This window comes from Frieseomelitta varia, unplaced genomic scaffold, assembly GCF_011392965.1.
Source record: "Frieseomelitta varia isolate USP_RPSP 00005682 unplaced genomic scaffold, Fvar_1.2 scaffold_333, whole genome shotgun sequence".
Classification (NCBI taxonomy): Eukaryota; Metazoa; Arthropoda; class Insecta; order Hymenoptera; family Apidae; genus Frieseomelitta; species Frieseomelitta varia.
In genome coordinates this window covers 109,029-128,063 of record NW_025110072.1, presented here as the reverse complement: position 1 = coordinate 128,063, position 19,035 = coordinate 109,029, and the positions used below count along the sequence as shown (strand labels likewise).

The following is a 19,035-nucleotide window of genomic DNA, read 5'->3' as shown; positions in this document are numbered from 1 at the left end:
TATTTAGTATTATTTTTAATAGTATTAAATAGTAATATTTAGTATTATTTTTAATAGTATTAAATAGTAATATTTAGTATTATTTTTAATAGTATTAAATAGTAATATTTAGTATTATTTTTAATAGTATTAAATAGTAATATTTAGTATTATTTTTAATAGTATTAAATAGTAGTATTACATAGTATTAAATACTAATATTTTTTAACAAACACCAATAACTATTACATAGTGGATCTCAAGAGGGGTGATTCTACGCGAAGAGATGAGTCAAAAAGAAAGATTTTTCCCCTCTCAAAGCCTTCGTTTTCGAGAATAATCGAGCTTGAATATATTTATCGAGCATATTCGAAAATAAATCGAAATACTTCGAGTTTAGAAATTAATCAACTATACGTGACAATTTTAATTACTTATTATTACGTCTGTTAATGATCTCAAGGTTGTTATACTACGAGACTCGTCCCGTACGTAAATTATTATTAACACGTATGCGCAGAATGCAACAATAATTGAATAAAATGATTAATTATGAACGTGTGTAAATTAAGTTATTATCTACGAGGGATGTTGAAATTGCCAGTTGCCTTGATCTTTTTGGTCAGAGATTGGGCTAATTTTATAGTCTTCTCCTGGTTGAGACTTAGTTAGTCTTTCCAGGGTTAACACGCGCAATTCGAGCAAACTTGGTTAGTCTATCAATTCGAGGATCTCGCTGGACCGGCAAACGCGTTCGAACGTTGCTCAACGACGCGTGCAATTGTTCAATGAGTCTCGGAAAAAAAAAAAAAAAAAAAAAAAATGTTTACCACCGGTGATATTCTCGCTAATCGACGCTTTCCATAAAATTCCGATTTTTTTTTTTTTTTCAAACATTTTTTTACGCGTTCTTTAACCCCGACCATCCGTTTACACTCTCGCTATCGTTCGTTGAACCTTTCACTTAAATTTTCGCTCGGTTTGCACTCTCACTTATTTTTAATGTTCGAAAAAAAAAAAAAAATAAATAATAAAAAATAACGCTAACGGGGTGTGTTTCGTTTTCGAGAAGATCTGATGGCTAGACGCGACAATTCTTGTTGCATTGCACTTACAGGAATTTTATTTGTTTTTAATTGAAGTATTTCACTGTAATATCGCGTACACGGGAATATATTTGGAAGATTGTTCTAAAACAGTATGTCCCATTTTCGTGAATGTCTGACCAATCTTTGACTATCCATTTCTTTAATTTAATATTTAATGTTTTATCACTTTACTGACCTAACGTTTCAACAAAATATATGCTGTATATCATGTTCGCACGATCCTGCTAACAGAGTATGTTTTGCAAAAGATTAGAGTATGTTTTTCACAGAAGATTGGTACTTTTGACCTAATTCTAATGAATTAGAATTAATAGGATTTTATTTCTTTAAACTACAATATACACGCTTTAACTTTTCTTTAAATTACAATTGTCCTTGATTGTCAAAATTGTCAGTCGTTTTCAATAATGAGTTTGTTTATTATTATTCATTATATTAATTATAATATAAAATAAATATAATATTATAATATAATATAATATAAATAAATATAATATTATATTACGTATATTTATTTATTTTATTTTATTATTATACATTACTATACGTTTTATTATAGTTTTATTATACATATTTATTATTTATTGTTGTAACTTCTTTAACGAAGTGTCTCCTTTGCTACGTGACATTTTAGCCTTGTTACTTAATAAACTCATGGAAAAAAAAAAAAAAAGAAAAGAGAAGAAACACTGACGAAGTCCAGAACGCTGAATTTCGGAACACCCTGTACGTCCGCCAGTTTTAGACATTTATCGCGCGAGTTTTACGCTTATCTTTCGAAAAATCCTTTCCCGAATGAAATTCCCGATGGGAAATAACGCGAGGCGGGAGGGGGAGGAGGGTTGAATCTGAAAATGAACGTGCGCGGATATGCGCGCGGGTTTTTGCGGGATGCCAAACGCATGAATCACCAACAGTATATTGTGTGTGTGTGTGTATGTGCGTGTGTGTTTGTGTGCGCGCGCGTACTCGCATTTGCAAGATACAATATATAAAATTAAAACGATATTTGATTCGTTATACCTTTGTCCGCGTAATCGCGCGATATTGAATTGTCACGAGGCGGGTAATTTTTTTTTTCTTTTTTCTCTCTCTCTCTCTCTCTCATTTTTTTTTTTCGCCCGACGTGGCCGGAAACTTTCCTCTGAAATATCAGAGTCCTTGCTTTTATACATCGTCGACGTTTGATAGGTGAAATTGTTCGCGCGGTACAGAGAGGCGTATCAAGCGTATCCGTTGCGCCGTGACCGATCTCCAAAGGAGAATTCTCTGCCAATAAATTTAATGCAACGCTAATTTAATATGTAGAATGTTACGCCCTTTCTCCTCCTCCTCCTCCTCCTCCCCCTCCACTTTTTCGTCGGGCCGATTAATCAGTTTTATTGCGAAATACCGCTATCCGTTTTCGGAAAACGGACGAAACGTGTGGCAAACAACTGAACACGTGTAGGGTAGATAAATGTTGCTTCTCTTTTGTCTCGGACATCTGTTTTTTTTTTTTTTTTATTTAATAAATACCACTTGCTGGTAAAAACCATACACTTTGATTCTATCTCTTCGATTCTTTCTTATCGCGAGAAGAATTTTGCTAGAAGCAAAATACTGCGGACACGCACACGCGCGTACTGGATTCAAAAGTGCACGCAATACGTATTGAAGAAACAGTTCATTTCGCATTTACTACTGAAAATTATGTGTGTACATGAAGAGAAAATGACGTGTGATAATGTGTAAAATTATATGTTTGACCAAGACATCTTTTCAGCTGCCAACACTGTATGTGTGTGTGTGTGTGTGTATGTTTTAAAACTGGGAAAAAATTTCAGCGCCAATTTGCGAGTTATGGTGCCACGAGCAATGTGGAAAAATCCGCGTTCGCTGTTTGAAATTTCTCTATTTCAAAAGAGGATTCTGAAAGTACACCTCATAAATATTCGACCACCCTCCCATTTTATCGCTAATATACGAAATGTATTTCCGCTAAAGCTTCCCAACGTGATTCCTATCACTCGCACAGTACCAATATTACAATTAACGATAGAAATAACATTTAACATAAATTCGAACAAATAAAAGCATTCAACCGACTGCCGATCGAATACCCACCGAGATAGGCAGTGTATTTCGAAACTGGAAAAATGAAATAACGAAATGTATACACATCACACATGTGTCATGTTAACACTTTGTTAATCGCATGTCTAATTAACACTAGGACAATCATTTAATGCATTAAATCAATGCATGATCAGTCATGGACAGTGAACGTGTCCACTGTGTTTATTAAACTATACTTAACCACACTTATTAAGTGTGATTTTATGATTATATATTTAAAATAGCAATTTTTGAAACATAATGAAAAAAAAATTACATTTGAACTTGAATTTAATTTTAAATTAATAAAAGTTAGTAGTTTCTTTCTTATATTTTGATATTTTATTAAAAAAGAATTGGTCCATCTTATGTTTATTAAATTCATAACATTCATTTAATTCTATACTATGGCACAGAAGTATAGGGTAGGTAGAGTAACAGATACAAAGATTGAAGCGCGAGAGTGAGAGAAACAGAGAGAATGAAAAAAAAGAGAAATGTAAACCAAGTTCATTTTCGTGGCTGTGCCGAAAAAATAACATTATCTATCTAATGCTATACTGTGTTTATTAAACTTGCCATTACTTAATATAATAATATAAATATTTTTAATATATATATAATATATATATAATATAAATATTTTTAATATATGTATATAATATATATAATATAAATATTTTTAATATATATATAATATATATAAAATAAATATTTTTAATATATATATAATATATATATAATATAAATATTTTTAATATATATATTAATATTTAAATATAATATAATATAATTAATATAAATATTTAAATATAATATAAAATATTTAAATATAAAGTATTATTTAAATATTGCACAGTAAGAGCAAAGAGACTATTCTAAGACATTCGTGCAATAATAGCGAAATTCGATTTTTGGTATTTTTATTCGAATCTCTCTTTCTCTCTTTCTCTTACCTTGAGAACCAGCGCAGTTCATCGGCGTCCCATTCGGCCCACCATTTTGTACAGGCGACGGATACGATCTGTAAAAAGACCAAACGAAACGGTATTAATAAAAGATGTTCGACGCGGGAACAGCCGCGAGTCTCGCGATCGTGCCTTTAAAATTAATCGGTCTTTACTCAAACTCTATAAGTCATGATAAATTATTCTCCGTTTTTTTTTTCTTTCCTTTGCAGAAATGAAGTCGGAGGAAATGCCTTTGTGCAGCGGCCAGCAACAGGTAATTTCAACCTATTTTCAAACAATTTTCGTTCGTACTCGTCGCGCGATACTCGAGAGTGTGCGCTTGCTATTTAGGTATGTATCAAATCGTTGGTATTGTTGAATTTTTCTTTTTTCTGCCAGAATATCAAAGTAGCAAAACATATAGAGAATTGTTTCAAAACTCTTTTCTCTCTCTCTCTCTCTCTATTTTTTTTCGGGAGAGGAAAATGGCTCACGAAAGTACATGAATATTCGCGTACAGAACTTTTGAGATTTCATCGGCATTATAACGAAACTCGATCGTTGCGATTATATTTTCGCTGTGCGGGGAAAGAATAGACCCAACGTATTCCCTGCGTGTCGTAAATGGCGACTAAAAGGGAACTAATGGGGGTGCATACGCTACGCGCCGGTGCGTATGTCCTCCTGCCCCCATGAGCAAAATTCCTTGCAATTCCCATCATTGGAACAAGTGTGGCCTTCGATCTCGCGAGGGGCGAATGATACTGGTAAGACTGACGCCCTAATTGTTTCATCCTGCAACGTTTCATCCTTTGCACGTTTGCCTAGATAACTGTTTATACGATTATATTGGTAAAATTTGAAGTTGATTTAAAAATGTGTACGACGAAACAATTGATATAGGGGAGGGAGATCGGTGTACGTGGTGCATTTGTCATTTGTGTATTTCATGTACATATATTTCAGTATTCGTTCGCTTTATGATTTATGTATTTTTTTTTTTATAATTGCAAAATACAAGTTTAAAATATGACGCAGATTCTCCTTTCGAAAACAGTGTTTTAAACGTTTAAATTGATGGATGTTGTAAATAATGGCATGGATCTTGTAAATATCGAAGAGTTGGTTGATTCACATGTGAGAATTTGTATAAACTAAATTAATGGATCCATCTTACCCAAGAGTCAGATAAAATGGCCTATTTACTCACAAATTGGTTTCCACTTTTAAACCAAAAGCTATTAATAAGGACTTGTTTTTTTAGGGGGATTTTTGCATTTTTGTTTCTGATACGTGTAAGATTTTTTTGTACAAAAAATAAGAAAGTTACATTTTATTTTTACTCAGCATGGCTGTCCTTACCCCGATCTCATATTTTCTATAGTAAAAATGTATTTAGAGAAAATTGATATCCAGCATTATCAAGAATTAAATATATTAAAGATGACTCTATCTTTTCCATAAGTATTTAGATTTATTAACATAATAAAGAGTTGCTTGCTAAAAATGTTCAGAAATCTGTGCAAAATATTTCGTAGTTTAATATAGATGGTGTTAATATCTAAAAAAGAAAACGTGAAAAAGAAAAGCGTTTTTCAAATGTGATAAGTCTAGAAATTAACCTGTGAAGAATCAAGTAATATTTCATAGTATTTTAACATAATAAATACCTCAAATTCTTTAAATTTCATGGAAGATTTATGTATTTAAATTTAGATAGAAACTTCTTGGTGAGAGAAACAATATTAAAGGGTAGAATTTGATAAATCAGGAAAAAGATGTTTGAAGCAACGTTAACCTTAATAAGTTAATTTATACGGATTTCAATTTTAAAATCTACAGAATAGAAAATACCTATAGGGTAAAAAAAAAAAAGAAAGCCTGAATAAATGTTTTTCTAATGTGTTTGGTCGGAATTAAAAATAGTTCGTCACACGTAACGTAATAAACACTTCATTTTTTTCAAAATTCGTAAAGCTGCAGGGATTTACGCAGTATTGAAAGATGGAATATGCGGATGCAAATTAATCTGACAGCTAGTCAAAGAGGAGGCGAGAGGGAGAGAGAAAAAGATTGTAAATGGAATGTTGAGTCTTAATAGGTTAATTTCATACCCTACCGGGAATAATTATGTTGCTATCTACGCGGTAGAAGAATAACTAGCCAATAAATGTTCTTTATGTTCGTGACAGTCGAAGAGCAAAAGTTAACCAATTAAAAAACTCTTTAATTTTGGAAATTTGTAGAGGTTCCAACAGAATCTTTCGATACAAATTAATCTGACATGAAAGAAAGAAAGATCGTAGATGAAATATTAACCTCTTGCGCTGGAATGACGTGTCGCGCACGTCAAGAATTGCAACATTTTCTTAGTTTTAAGTATACTTAAGTATAACCCAGGCAAAACAAATAATAAATTTATTACTACTCAATAATTTCTATTATACCGACAATAACATCATACCGACAAGTTCAAAAAAAAGCGACGAATTATTGTATACGATTTAGTCACTCGTTAAGGTCCGCAATCAGTTGCCAGCGCAAGTTAACCTCTTGCGCCGGAATGACGTGTCACGCACGTCGAGAATTTTTTGTTCCAAAATTGCAATTGTTAATATTTTCTTAGTTTCGAGTATATTTAAGTGAGACGAAACAAACAATAAATTTATTAATTCTCAGTAATTTCTATCCAGTAACATCGTATCGACGAGTTCAAAAAGAAAGCGACTAATTTATTGTATACGGTTCGGTCGCTCGTTATGGCTCGCAATCAGTTGCCAGCGCAAGTGGTTAACCTCTTGCGCCGGAATGACGTGTCACGCACGTCGAGAATTTTTTGTTCCAAAATTGCAATTGTTAATATTTTCTTAGTTTCGAGTATATTTAAGTGAGACGAAACAAACAATAAATTTATTAATTCTCAGTAATTTCTATCCAGTAACATCGTATCGACGAGTTCAAAAAGAAAGCGACTAATTTATTGTATACGGTTCGGTCGCTCGTTATGGCTCGCAATCAGTTGCCAGCGCAAGTGGTTAACCTCTTGCGCCGGAATGACGTGTCACGCACGTCGAGAATTTTTTGTTCCAAAATTGCAATTGTTAATATTTTCTTAGTTTCGAGTATATTTAAGTGTGACGAAACAAACAATAAATTTATTAATTCTCAGTAATTTCTATCCAGTAACATCGTATCGACGAGTTCAAAAGGAAAGCGACTAATTTATTGTATACGGTTCGGTCGCTCGTTATGGTCCGCAAACACAGTTGCCAGCGCGAGGGGCATTTATAATTTTTAATAGGTTAGTTTAACTAAGCCTATGGGGTGGTGATGACGTTAATGTCTGTACGAGGTGTAGAGGAAGAACGCGAATAGAAGAAAGAAACGAATAGATGTGAGAACTAGCGGAAAATCGTGATATCGGTGTTGCTCATCGTTATACTGCATAAGCTCGTGTGCACCCCATTTAATTGATTGCACTCCCTATAAGCAAGCACCAGTTACGATTGTTTCCTCTGTTATCTAGCCCTTTCGTTTTCTCTCCCATTCCTCTCGCTTTTCGCCCCTCTCTCTCTCTCTCTCTCTCTCTCTCTCTCTTTGCCTGTGTATGAGCCTCTTTCTGGTTCTCCGTCCATCCATCTTTCAGCTAATTATGAGATGCTATGAGCTTTGCGGCACGCCAAAGGTGAACCATATGTCTGAATCGTTTTGCGCGAATTATGAACGGGTGACATCTCGTGTATCGTGATGTTCGTGATACGCTGGACCTTCCAACTTTCGAGCACAATTTATTCCAGGGAACGTTTCGTTTTTTCGTGTTAAATTCCCTCAGTAAGAAACATTTGCTCGACATGAAAATGTTTCGAGAGCAAATAATGTTTTGCACAAAATTTTTGTAAATGTAATGTTCGCACAAATCATTTTAAGCCTTCGAAAATTGCCTCGATGAATGACAGCGACACTATATTTAAATTGCGAGGGGGAAACTGCTTCAGCACAGACCTCAACGAGTTTCTTTTAGTCAGAATCTTGAATTCCGTTCTTCGTTTCTCCAATTTCATTTGTCTCGCGGTGTTAAAATTGATATAATTGATTGCTGTAAGGATAGACAGTTAAATTTGCAACGAGGAGACTGAATTTATTCTTACGTTTCGATATTGCGATTTTATCCTTTCCTTTTCTTTTCTTTTCACTTTCGTTCGAAAAAGTATAATAATAATTGTTATCAGAAGTGTAATGATAATTATCGTAATGTGGCAATTGTTGTCATTATTATATTAATAATTGTATTATACGCAATTAACACGATGCAATTAATATAATTGCATTGCATTAGTAATTGTACTGTATTATTTGCAACCTTGGCGGCGAAAAATGTGGATGAAAAATATATTGGCACGAATGCAAATGGAAACAGATTTTGTTAATGTATCATTTGTTTTCGCAAGAGACGTACGTGTGCCAGTACTTTCTTGATTCTCTGCATTGCAAGACAATCTTAATTCCATCGGAACTGAACGTGTGACAGTTTATATCACGAGTGTACACGAAGTCGATTGCATGACTGTAAAATTGCGACGATTTTTTTCCTCTAAAGTCGTTCGTCAAACGACTCATTGTGCTCGGATACGTTTTTTCGTCAGCGACGTTAACTCTGACGATGCTCCGTCTTTTACCGGATGTCGCTGATAAAACAGCTCGCCTTGCAAGCTGAATTTCACGAACGTGAGTCGAAGTCGTCGCGAATCTCGAAGCCGCGATTGCGGAAGATTCGAATCGCGAGGATCGCGTAGATTACGTGTTCCGAGTGGCTGTGCAAACTTCAAGTGAAACCATTACGATCAGCTGTGGCGTCGGATCGATTAAGTAGTTTCATGTTTAAAGAAATTCGCAACTCTCTCCATCCTTCTTCCTTTTTTTGTTTCTTTTCGTTTTTCTATACGCGCTTATTTTTACCTCAATCTCGCGGTTCCTAACGAAACAAATTGTATGGGTTCGTATTTTGCGAAGTTGCGACAAGTGAATTAGTACATCTGTTCAAGAAGTTCTTTCAATACTAAACGAAATTTTTATTACTTGTCGTCGCTATTCAAAGCTATAAGAATTATTATTATTAAACCTACCTAATTATTATTTATATACGCGAGACCTTTATCCAATCGGTGCTTCAGATTTTATAGCAATAACGAATTTCGATATCAGACGATTGCATATTGAGCTCATTGTCAATTCGAATCCTAGATTTAGTTCTTACTTCATTATTAAAAGTAGAATATTTCATTATTAGAGTGACCTCAAACGTTTGTCGTTTACTTGTTGCTTCAAACATTGTTCACCGAATCTGCCGTGTTCGTTGTATAAATGATAATTTATAAAAAGGAAAAAAAAGTACGACGATTTTTTACATTAATGAAAAAATATAAATATAAATGTAATGTCAATGTTATGAGTGCGTCAATGCTCGATTGCGCTCGGTGTTACACTAGTACAATATATAGATTATTGTTGCACGGATTATTGTATTCACAATGTAAGGGGGGAGGGGAGAAATTAAAATCTCTGGGTAGAACACTTTTTTTTTAATTGAAATGGAATGAAAAATGTTGCGAACCAAGAAAAACATATATATAAATATATAGAAATATAGGAAAATATACTGATAACAATAATAATAGATAATATATAATAATAATAATAATATGGAAAAATGAAAGCGTGTATCAATTATGCTTCGCAAAAAAGAAAAAAAAAAAAACAGATCAAGTACACGGTGGGCCAAAAATTTCTTCTTACCTATTTTTTTTTTTTTAATAAAACGTCAAAATATAAACAAAAAAACTAACCTTATTAACTTTAAATAATAAAATTTACGGATTTATTTTAATAGGAAATGATTTTTGGCCGACCCTGCAGTGAGCTGTTCATTTTCATTCTGGCTAAGGTTAAGAAGGTGTTTTGTTCGAATTTAAATTTATAAAAATTACTGAAAATCTGGATCATCGAAAGGGTTAAACGAGAATTCATCAACAGGGAGAGGAGAGAAGGCCTTTCATTACGCGGTTTCGTGCGTTTCGCGATACGCCGTGTATCGCGTAATGGGCTCTCTCCATGGTCCGCGCTACAAATATTACGTTCGAAGACTAAATACAAACAATCCGGTTTGTACGGTTTGCACGGCGCGGCATAATGCAGACGGCTTCGTTGTTCCCGTTAAAATTGAAAATTACAGAACCCGACCCCCCGATACGTTTGTCGAAGCTCCTGACAAAGAGGGCAAAATATCAAGTCAATATTTGCGCATCCGCGCATACGTTTCTCCCACGCGAGCGCTTTCTAATATTTGCGAGATTTCCGCAAGCTCTCTCTCTCTCTTTCTCTCTCGGTTTTAACGACGGTCCAACGTTCGGTGTTCGCGGTCGACCTGCTGCCGCGAACGTTTCGATTTCTTCTCAAACAGCAGATTGAAAATTATACGTCACACGAGATCTGACGGGGAAAAAAGAGGATGACACCTGATCGTTTGAAAATTCAAATTGGAGGAGAGATTCTACGTGAGAAAAGAAAGTGAGACGAAAAGAGAGAGTGAAAATGTGAAATGTTCATTGAAGTTCCTTCTCGTTTTCGAGGAAATCGGAACTTTGGAAACTTATCAAGTATACTTGAATCTGGCTAGAGAAAAGAAGAAGTAAACGAATAGAAATAAGCAAAGCATGCGGAGTAAAATCTTTTCGTAAGATGCTTCGAGCTTTCAACGAAGCATGTTCGAAATCAATTTTCAGTTTGAAAACGAAAAGCTTTTGCTTTACACTTTTTATTTATTTTTACACATAGTTACGTTTAATACGAAATTAATCGATTTCATTAAACAGTCTATCAGTCGTACCGAGACACTTTGTGTTTATTGTTCAATTACAATGTATAAATAAATTTTTCGCATTTTACGCTCCACTCATTATTATTGATACGTTGGTTCAATACGCGAACGTTTGTCTCTTTGTAATGTTTTAATCAACTTTTTTCACGGAGATCGTCGCTTAGTATGTAAGAAAAAAATCTCACAGTTTCGTTTGAAAAAAGTAAAGACGATTTTCAAATCTTTGCAACATTATTGTTTGCATGAATATCTACATGTATTACAAGTGATATCTTATTTGAAATCATTAAAATTTCTTTAACGAAATTTAAATTTAAATTTTCTTTTTAAGTTCAAAGCTGTGTGTTGCCTGTCTGATTTGCCTTCTGAGACACGTTGCACATTTCTGTATTATTTAAATGTCACCGTTTAAATTAACCCCGCTGGTTTTATTGTTGGTTCTCAGAAACCAGGCTGATTAATTCCATTTTTTTGTAGCTTGCCAATATCGTATTATGCGCAATTAATATTCAGTGTCTCCCGAAAAAGAGAGAGAGAGAGAGACAGAGAGACAGAGAAAAGAAAGAAGGGATACTATTTTCATGAATTTACTTGTCGTGAGAAAACGTAGCATAAATTATTGCCACTTTCAAGGCAAATAAAGAAAACGCATTACATTATTCCACGAGTGTATCAATATTAATACGTTTTAATTTATTATACAAAGAATGACTTTTGAACGACTCGGTTCAAGACTGTTTCGTTTAAATTTAATTTTTAATTGGAGAATGAAAGATTCTGAAGGGATTATTAAATGATCAAATAATCCGACGAGATTTGAGATAAAAACAATTATTGATTTTTAAATATCGATTTAATAGCATTACAACATTCTTTTACACGTAAACTGTGATGTTACTATTGCAGTTTTATTTATCTTCAATTTTGCAATTAAATTGCAACTTGTCAAAAGCGCGAACAACCTAATTTTTTCACTGAAAGCGTCTTTCAGCCATAATGTTAGTCACAATTTCGTCGATATTATTTTGAAAAAAATATAAATTATATACAAAAGATATAAATTAAGAGTTTCATAAAGAATTCGGTCACTTCGTTAAGAGCTAACGCGTAGACTTTCACCACTGTTTGTACAACATCACTCGTTACGTAATTTAACAGATAAAACAAATTTCCGCTTTTCGTTTTTTCTTCTTCTTTTTTTTTTTTTTCTCTTTTCACTTGGGTTTACAAAAATTCGCACAAACATCCGCACTCTAACGATAACGATAGCAAGGAATTTTTACTTAGTTAGTTCCTGCAGTGGAAATGAACTGCGACACAAGAAATCGATTCGCGAGTACTCAGATTTTAAACGAAATTAGAAACGAGAAGGACGAATCATATTTTATATAAATCAATTCCGTCTAAATGAGCATACCCCGGCGAGAAATAATTTCACGAAAATCTGAACGTTGTCTTCGTTTAATTTGTTTAAATATTAAAATATCACATGTATTAAAGATCGATTATTTAATATCAAACTTTTCAGGGTAACATTTCAATTGTATTATTCATTATTAAAGTACGTGTGAACACGCACAATACCATTATAATCAATATCTATGTTTCTCTTTTTGCCATTTTTTTTTTTTTTTTTTTTTTTTAATTTATATACAAAAGGTTGTGCATCAATACGGTAGAACAATCGAACCCGCCAATGTGACGGATTTCGGATTTCAGTTGTTTAAAATATCAAAATTAATATCAATTTCCGTTTAGACAGGGGCATAATTACACAAATCTATTTGTTTTAATTATTGTCATTTCAATTACCACCGTATGATTTTTACGTAGAGTAATTTGATACGTATTAAAATGTAAAAAAAAAAAATAGATTAATTGAGTTAACTGTCGCACGTGTATCTTTCCAGAAAAGAAAAAAAAAAGAAAAAAAGAACAAATATTTCTTCCCGGTTCACGCAGTGCCTCTAACGCGTGTTTGCAAATCGAGGCACAACATGTGATTAAAGATATAGATGTTCGTAATAGCTCGAATCCGAATACCATAATCACCGCGGTAGCGTTTCCACTTCGATTGTAGTAAATACACGGCTGGATGGGAAACTTGAAAATTCTCTCTCAAGTTTGAATTATAGTGTACGAATTGCCCGACTATTATATAGGGCTGAGTCTATTAATAGCGGGCAGACGACGCGTCCCAGGTAAAACGGTTTATCATAATTTTCGCTGACGATAAATCACCCCTCGTCGCCGGTCGCGTCGATACGTCTGCGATGTAAGTACACATCGACGTTTCTTCACAAAGACGGAGAAAGACGAAGGGAAAAAGAAAAGAAAAGAAAAAAAAGAAAAGATAAATTGGCGTATTAACAAATTGTTGGATAGTTCGATTTATAAATGTCCTGTAACCGCTATATTTTCTGTACGTATACATTTATAACATAATACCGTATAATTTTTATCGTCACTACATGTATGTACAATATTACATATGCGTGTGTATGGTAATAATTATTGCTATTCATTTATTTAGATATTACTTGACTTGAATTTATTTATTTTGTAGTCTGATAGAATCTGGCGTCATAATAATAATAATAATAATAATAATAATGATAAGTAATGTGACGATAATATAATATAATAATAACAATAACACAATATATATAAATTTCAATAAAAATTTTAGTCTACTCATGGTTACTAGAACAACAATTTAATTATTTTTCTTAAAGAACAAATTAAGTTTTCTTAAAGAACAAAATAAGAAACGAACGAGTAATGGTAATAATATATATATATATATATCTTTTGATTCAATTTATTTTAGAATCTGTGAGAAGCTGTATTTCATGCTTTAGAGTTGCAGCAACGAATACTATGCAACACTATTGAAAGCTTGATATTTTTGTTACGATCGACGAGCCATTTTCTACTATTAACTTCCTGCATTTTCAAGTTCCATTCATTTGTAATAAATAGCTGATGCTTCGTAAAATCTGATAATAAACCTTTTTCAAAGGTGACGTGGCATTTCAGCCGTTCTAGAATTTTCAGTAACGAACAGACATTCTTAAAGTCACTTCTGTAGAGTCTTCAGCCATCTAGTTATTATAATTTATTTATCCTTTTCGTATCTATCAAGTATATATATATGTTAAGATTAAATTAACCATTGTGGCACCTGATGTTGACCTTTTCTAATCATTTTCATCAGTTTAACCTATATTGGTAATAATGATTTTTATAATGTTGATCGTTTTTACAGCAAATGACTCTTACTGTGGTTAATATTGAAATTTAACACTATTAAAATATAACTTCTGATAGAAATTTTCAATGCGTCGTATATATATTTTGATGTAAAAACGAATAACATTATAAAAATTATTATTACCAATATAACTTATACATATATATATATATAGAAGCCGTTCTAGAATTTCAGTAACGAAGACATTTTTAAAGTCACTTCTGTACAGTCTTCAGCCATCTAGTTATAATTTATTTATCATTTTCGTCGGTATCTATCAAATATATATATATATATATATATATATATATATATATATATATATATATATATATATATATATATATATTAAGATTAAATTAACCATTCATGTGGCACCTGATGTTGACCTTTTCTAATCATTTTCATCAGTTTAACCTATATTGGTAATAATGATTTTTATAATGTTGATCGTTTCTACAGCAAATGACTCTCACTGTGGTTAATATTGAAATTTAACACTATTAAAATATAACTTCTGATTGAAATTTTCAATGCACCATATATATATATATTTTGATGTAAAAACGAATAACATTACAAAAATTATTATTACCAACTATAACTTATACATATATACGCAGTCGTTCGAATCGTACGCATCTAATCACAATCTCACTGTAAATTTTCAATTTGAAAATTCGGTTGCTTTTCCCTTCCTTTGTCCCATATTTTTGAAAAGTAATCGCGCACCCATGGCCCGCCGTAGCCCGAAACGGTTTATCATAATTTTCGCTGGCGATAAATCACCCCTCGTCAATCGCGCTTCTGGAAATCGTTCTCCGGAAACTCGATCGAACGTCGATCCATCCGCGTAACCCTCTACGCTGTCGCGCGTCACGTGGCAGGGACGTAAAACGCGTGGTTGGTATCGGTGGAACGAGGGGGAGCGAAGCGGTGCTTTCCTGTCGATACTGCTTCCAAGGAGAGAAACGTTTTGCGCGACTGTCGAAGACAGAACGCCAGGCCGCGGAAGAAAAACTCGTCAAGACGAAAGAGTTACGTAAAGTATCTGGAGCCGGTGGTGTACGTGTAACGCCGAGTTTACGTTCGCGGGGACGAAAACCCCGGTGGAAAAAACCCGCCGGGACACCGGGTTTGTTCCTTTTGCCGCGATAACGCGCGATAATCGCGCTCGTCACGCTCGCTTTTGCAATCGCCGCGAAAGAAACGCATAAGACCGTCACGTACGAGGAAACATACACACCGTGTCTATCTTCTATCGAGTGTTACTGCAAAGTATTATCTTTCGAACGAAGTTGAAATTGTGCGCGTCGCAGCTGTTTTATTAGCAATATTATCGTGCAATTTTATATGATTTTATATGCAATTTCGTATATTTTCTAATTTTATTTTATTTTTTTTCCAATTGTCCTTTTTCTTTTTTCGACGCGATTGGACGAGGGGTGATTTATCGTCAGCGAGAATTATGATAAACCGTTTCGGCCCACGGCGGGCCATGGGTGCGCGATACTTTTCAAAAATATGGGACAAAAGAAGGAAAAAACAATCGAATTTTCAGATTGAACATTTTTCGAGTAATTTGATTTACAGTGAGATTGTGATTAGATATATATGTATAAGCTATATTGGTAATAATAATTTTTTGTAATTTTATATTTTTTTCTAATTGTCCTTTTTCTTTTTCTTTTTTTTTTTTCACCTGTTGACAGTCTCTCCTTATGTTCCTCTAGCGCGAATCTGAGTTACTTTAATACACGCTAAATTTTTTATTTTCGAGAAATTGTTTATGTTCAACTGGTAACTGTTACAGTCGTTACGCCGTGAAAGGAAATTCGCGAAACGATCCACTTGGCCTCGTTCTGAAGCGCGAAGCCTGTGCTTTCGCAATCCAAGATTCATTCTTCTTCTTTTCTTTTTTTTTTTTTTTTTTTTTTTCAAAGATGTTTATTCATCGTGTAGCAAGTGGAAATGTGAAAATACTTCTTTTTTTTTCTCCAGAGTTCGGACATTCCTAAAAACACGAAGAAATTTAAACGCAACTCCTCGAGTTACTCCAATAACTAATTAGATACTCTCGTGACATTTGCAAACCTCGAAATTGTCGTATTTTTGAAATCGATGGCAAATAAAAATAAACGTCGCAAGTAAGCAATGTCAATTAATTCTTACACTTTTGAAGATGTATATTTCAAACATTTACCTATCTGAGTATACTACAATTTATACATATTCGCTTAAAAACGTTCAAACACTCGTCACGGATGAGAACATTTTTTCCTATACATTATGTGTGTTGTATAAAACATTTGGAAATTTTGTTAATAACGAGGGACGACTTGATAAAATCGGCAACCAGAGATATTTTATTTGATTTTTCATTCACACTAGTAAACGTACACTACATTCTTCTCCTCTGCGAATTATTTTAAATACCATTTTCTGCGCCGTGAAACAAGACTCGCAACGATCGGGACAATCGAAACCGAAAAAGGCCATCGCTTATTTCGTTTTTTCTGCCAACAATCACGACTCGTGTTTTCAGTTAGCCGGAACAAACCACGTATCGAAAGCGATCACGTCGTTTCATCGATATTCCGTAGTCACTGTTGGCAAGTGAGTTTGTAAGGGGTGGCTCGAATCGACGAGCAAACGTCGATAAGGAAAAATCGTGTGCCGCGTTACTCTTGCGGATATCCTTATAAATTTATTTTCGCGTGGAGACGACAGCGAAACACAGGGAAGAAAAACATTGGAAGGGAAGAAGGAAGAATCCGCGATAAAAATGGTTATAAAGTTGTTGGTAGGTTGTTTAGATAGTTGGAGACTTAGTTGTTCGTGACTATTTGGTGTCAAGTGTGAAAAAAATATGTGTCTAATACAAGCATATGCATGTGTACAATATACTTATATTAAATTATAATACAAGCATATACTAAAATATACATAAATATTAAATATTAAGTATATCATATTTGTATTGAATATTAATATTAAGTAGGTTAAATACACATGTTAAATATACTTGTACATTTTATATATATATATAATATAATATATATATATATATTTTGTATTATATAATAATGTACAAGTATATAAAACGTATATATATAATATAAATATAAAATATATAATATATATAATATATACGTATAATATAAAATATATAATATATAATATATACGTATAATATAAAATATATAATATATAATATATGTATATTTATAATATAATATATATAAAATGTACAAGATATATATAAATATATGAGATACAAACTTATGTTTTTTACCTTCTATGGTTAAACTTATGTGTTTATACCTTTAGTTTCACTGCAGTTGAGGTTTTCTTATGGAATGTATAGATAAACCATTTTTTGTCCTACTTGGAATTATATCAACATTAAACATAACCACTCTCGGTTTAAAAATTCGATTTGAAATTTTTCGTTCGTTTAACCTTCGCCAGAAAGAAATGGAAAATATATAACTCCTTTGTTTCTTTATCATTATTAATAAGATTAAATTTATTAGCACAAGACTGAAAGTTATCTTCTGTATTATTTCCTATATCAAATTGACGTTATTATTCCTACGTCTCTCTCATAAAAATATGATCTTTCATATCGGTACGTATAAGTCATTGAAATAATACGAAATAATAGGTATAATAAAATAATCGGTACGTTTTAATGACTTGATTCAAATGGAAATTCTGATTGAACCTACCGAGATACAGGTTCAACTTTTTTTAAAATCGTGAACAGTTGTGCTTGGCGGATATCCTTGTTCATTTCCACGTAGAGACGATGGCGAAACACGGCGAAGAAAAGCATTGAAAGCGAAGGGAAAAGGAAGCCGCGATAAAAGTGGTTTCGTAGGGCCGCGGAGCTAGGTAGGTAGGTAGGTAGGTAGGTAGGTAGGTAGGTAGATAGGTAGGTAGGTAGGTAGGTAGGTAGGTAGGTGGGTTAGGTGGGTAGATAGGTACGAAGTCCATGGGATGCACTCGTTCGTAGTGCTATCGACGCGACGCGTCGAGTATTCACGGTGCAACGCGCACTGGGAAACGATCGTTCTGATGCATTTAAGGGAACCGTGGCACCGGAGCCTCGTCGTCGTCGTCGTCGTCGTCGTCTCTCTCTTTCTCCCTGCCACGCGATGCCGAGAGAAAAAAAAAAAAGCTTGAAAATTACTTCGCGCCGTTTCTCCGAGCGTGCAAAAGTTGCAGCTGCGTGTCCCGGTTGCTTGTCCGTTAATAACGACGCGCGATCATCGTTATCGCGACCGTCCGTGTCGTGGACTGGCATCGTTTTTTTTTTTTTTTTTTTTTTCACCTTTTTTTGAAAACCCCCCCCCCTTTTTTTTTTTTTTTTTCTACACGTTTATTGAAAGCGGCGTTTAGAAAACACCGGGGTGTCCCGAGCAAGGGGTGGATATAAAATAAATTCCAAGGCTCGATTTTTAACCTCTTGCGTTGGTAACTGGTTCACGGACCATAACGAGTGACCAAACCGTATACAGTAAGTTCGTCTCCTTTTTTTGAATTCATGGGCATATCACTGGATAGAAATTACTAAGAAGCAACAAATTTATTACTTCTTTTGCCTGGGTTATATTTCAATACACTTAAAACTGTGAAAATATTGCAGTTTTCCGCCAAATATTCTCGACGTGCGCGGCACGTCATTCTAGCGCAAGAGGTTAACCACCAACTGATTGCGGACCGTAACGAGTGACCAAACCGTACACAGTAACTCGTCGCTTTATTTGT

General features: G+C 33.7%; 2 protein-coding genes across 5 annotated transcripts in view; one reads left to right on the top strand and one right to left on the bottom strand.

Moving 5' to 3' along the window:
- LOC122530237 overlaps positions 1–19,035 on the top strand; it is a 126,468-nt gene that overhangs the window by 35,079 nt on the left and 72,354 nt on the right. Inside the window, exon 3 of one of the 2 annotated variants that reach the window (XM_043657031.1) lies at positions 4,366–4,409. The exons of the other annotated variant lie outside the window; for it this stretch is intronic. Within the exon in view, the coding sequence (XP_043512966.1) occupies positions 4,366–4,409 (44 nt within the window). The remainder of the gene's footprint in view (positions 1–4,365; positions 4,410–19,035) is intronic. 2 annotated transcript variants of the gene reach the window in all.
- The window catches only part of LOC122530238 (atrophin-1-like), a 119,030-nt gene that overhangs the window by 42,790 nt on the left and 57,205 nt on the right, over positions 1–19,035 (bottom strand). For all 3 annotated transcript variants that reach the window (XR_006306935.1, XR_006306936.1, XM_043657033.1), the window contains one exon: positions 4,142–4,209. Coding sequence is in view for 1 of the 3 variants with exons in the window: in XM_043657033.1 (XP_043512968.1) it covers positions 4,142–4,209 (68 nt within the window). In the remaining 2 variants the exon portion in view is untranslated. The remainder of the gene's footprint in view (positions 1–4,141; positions 4,210–19,035) is intronic.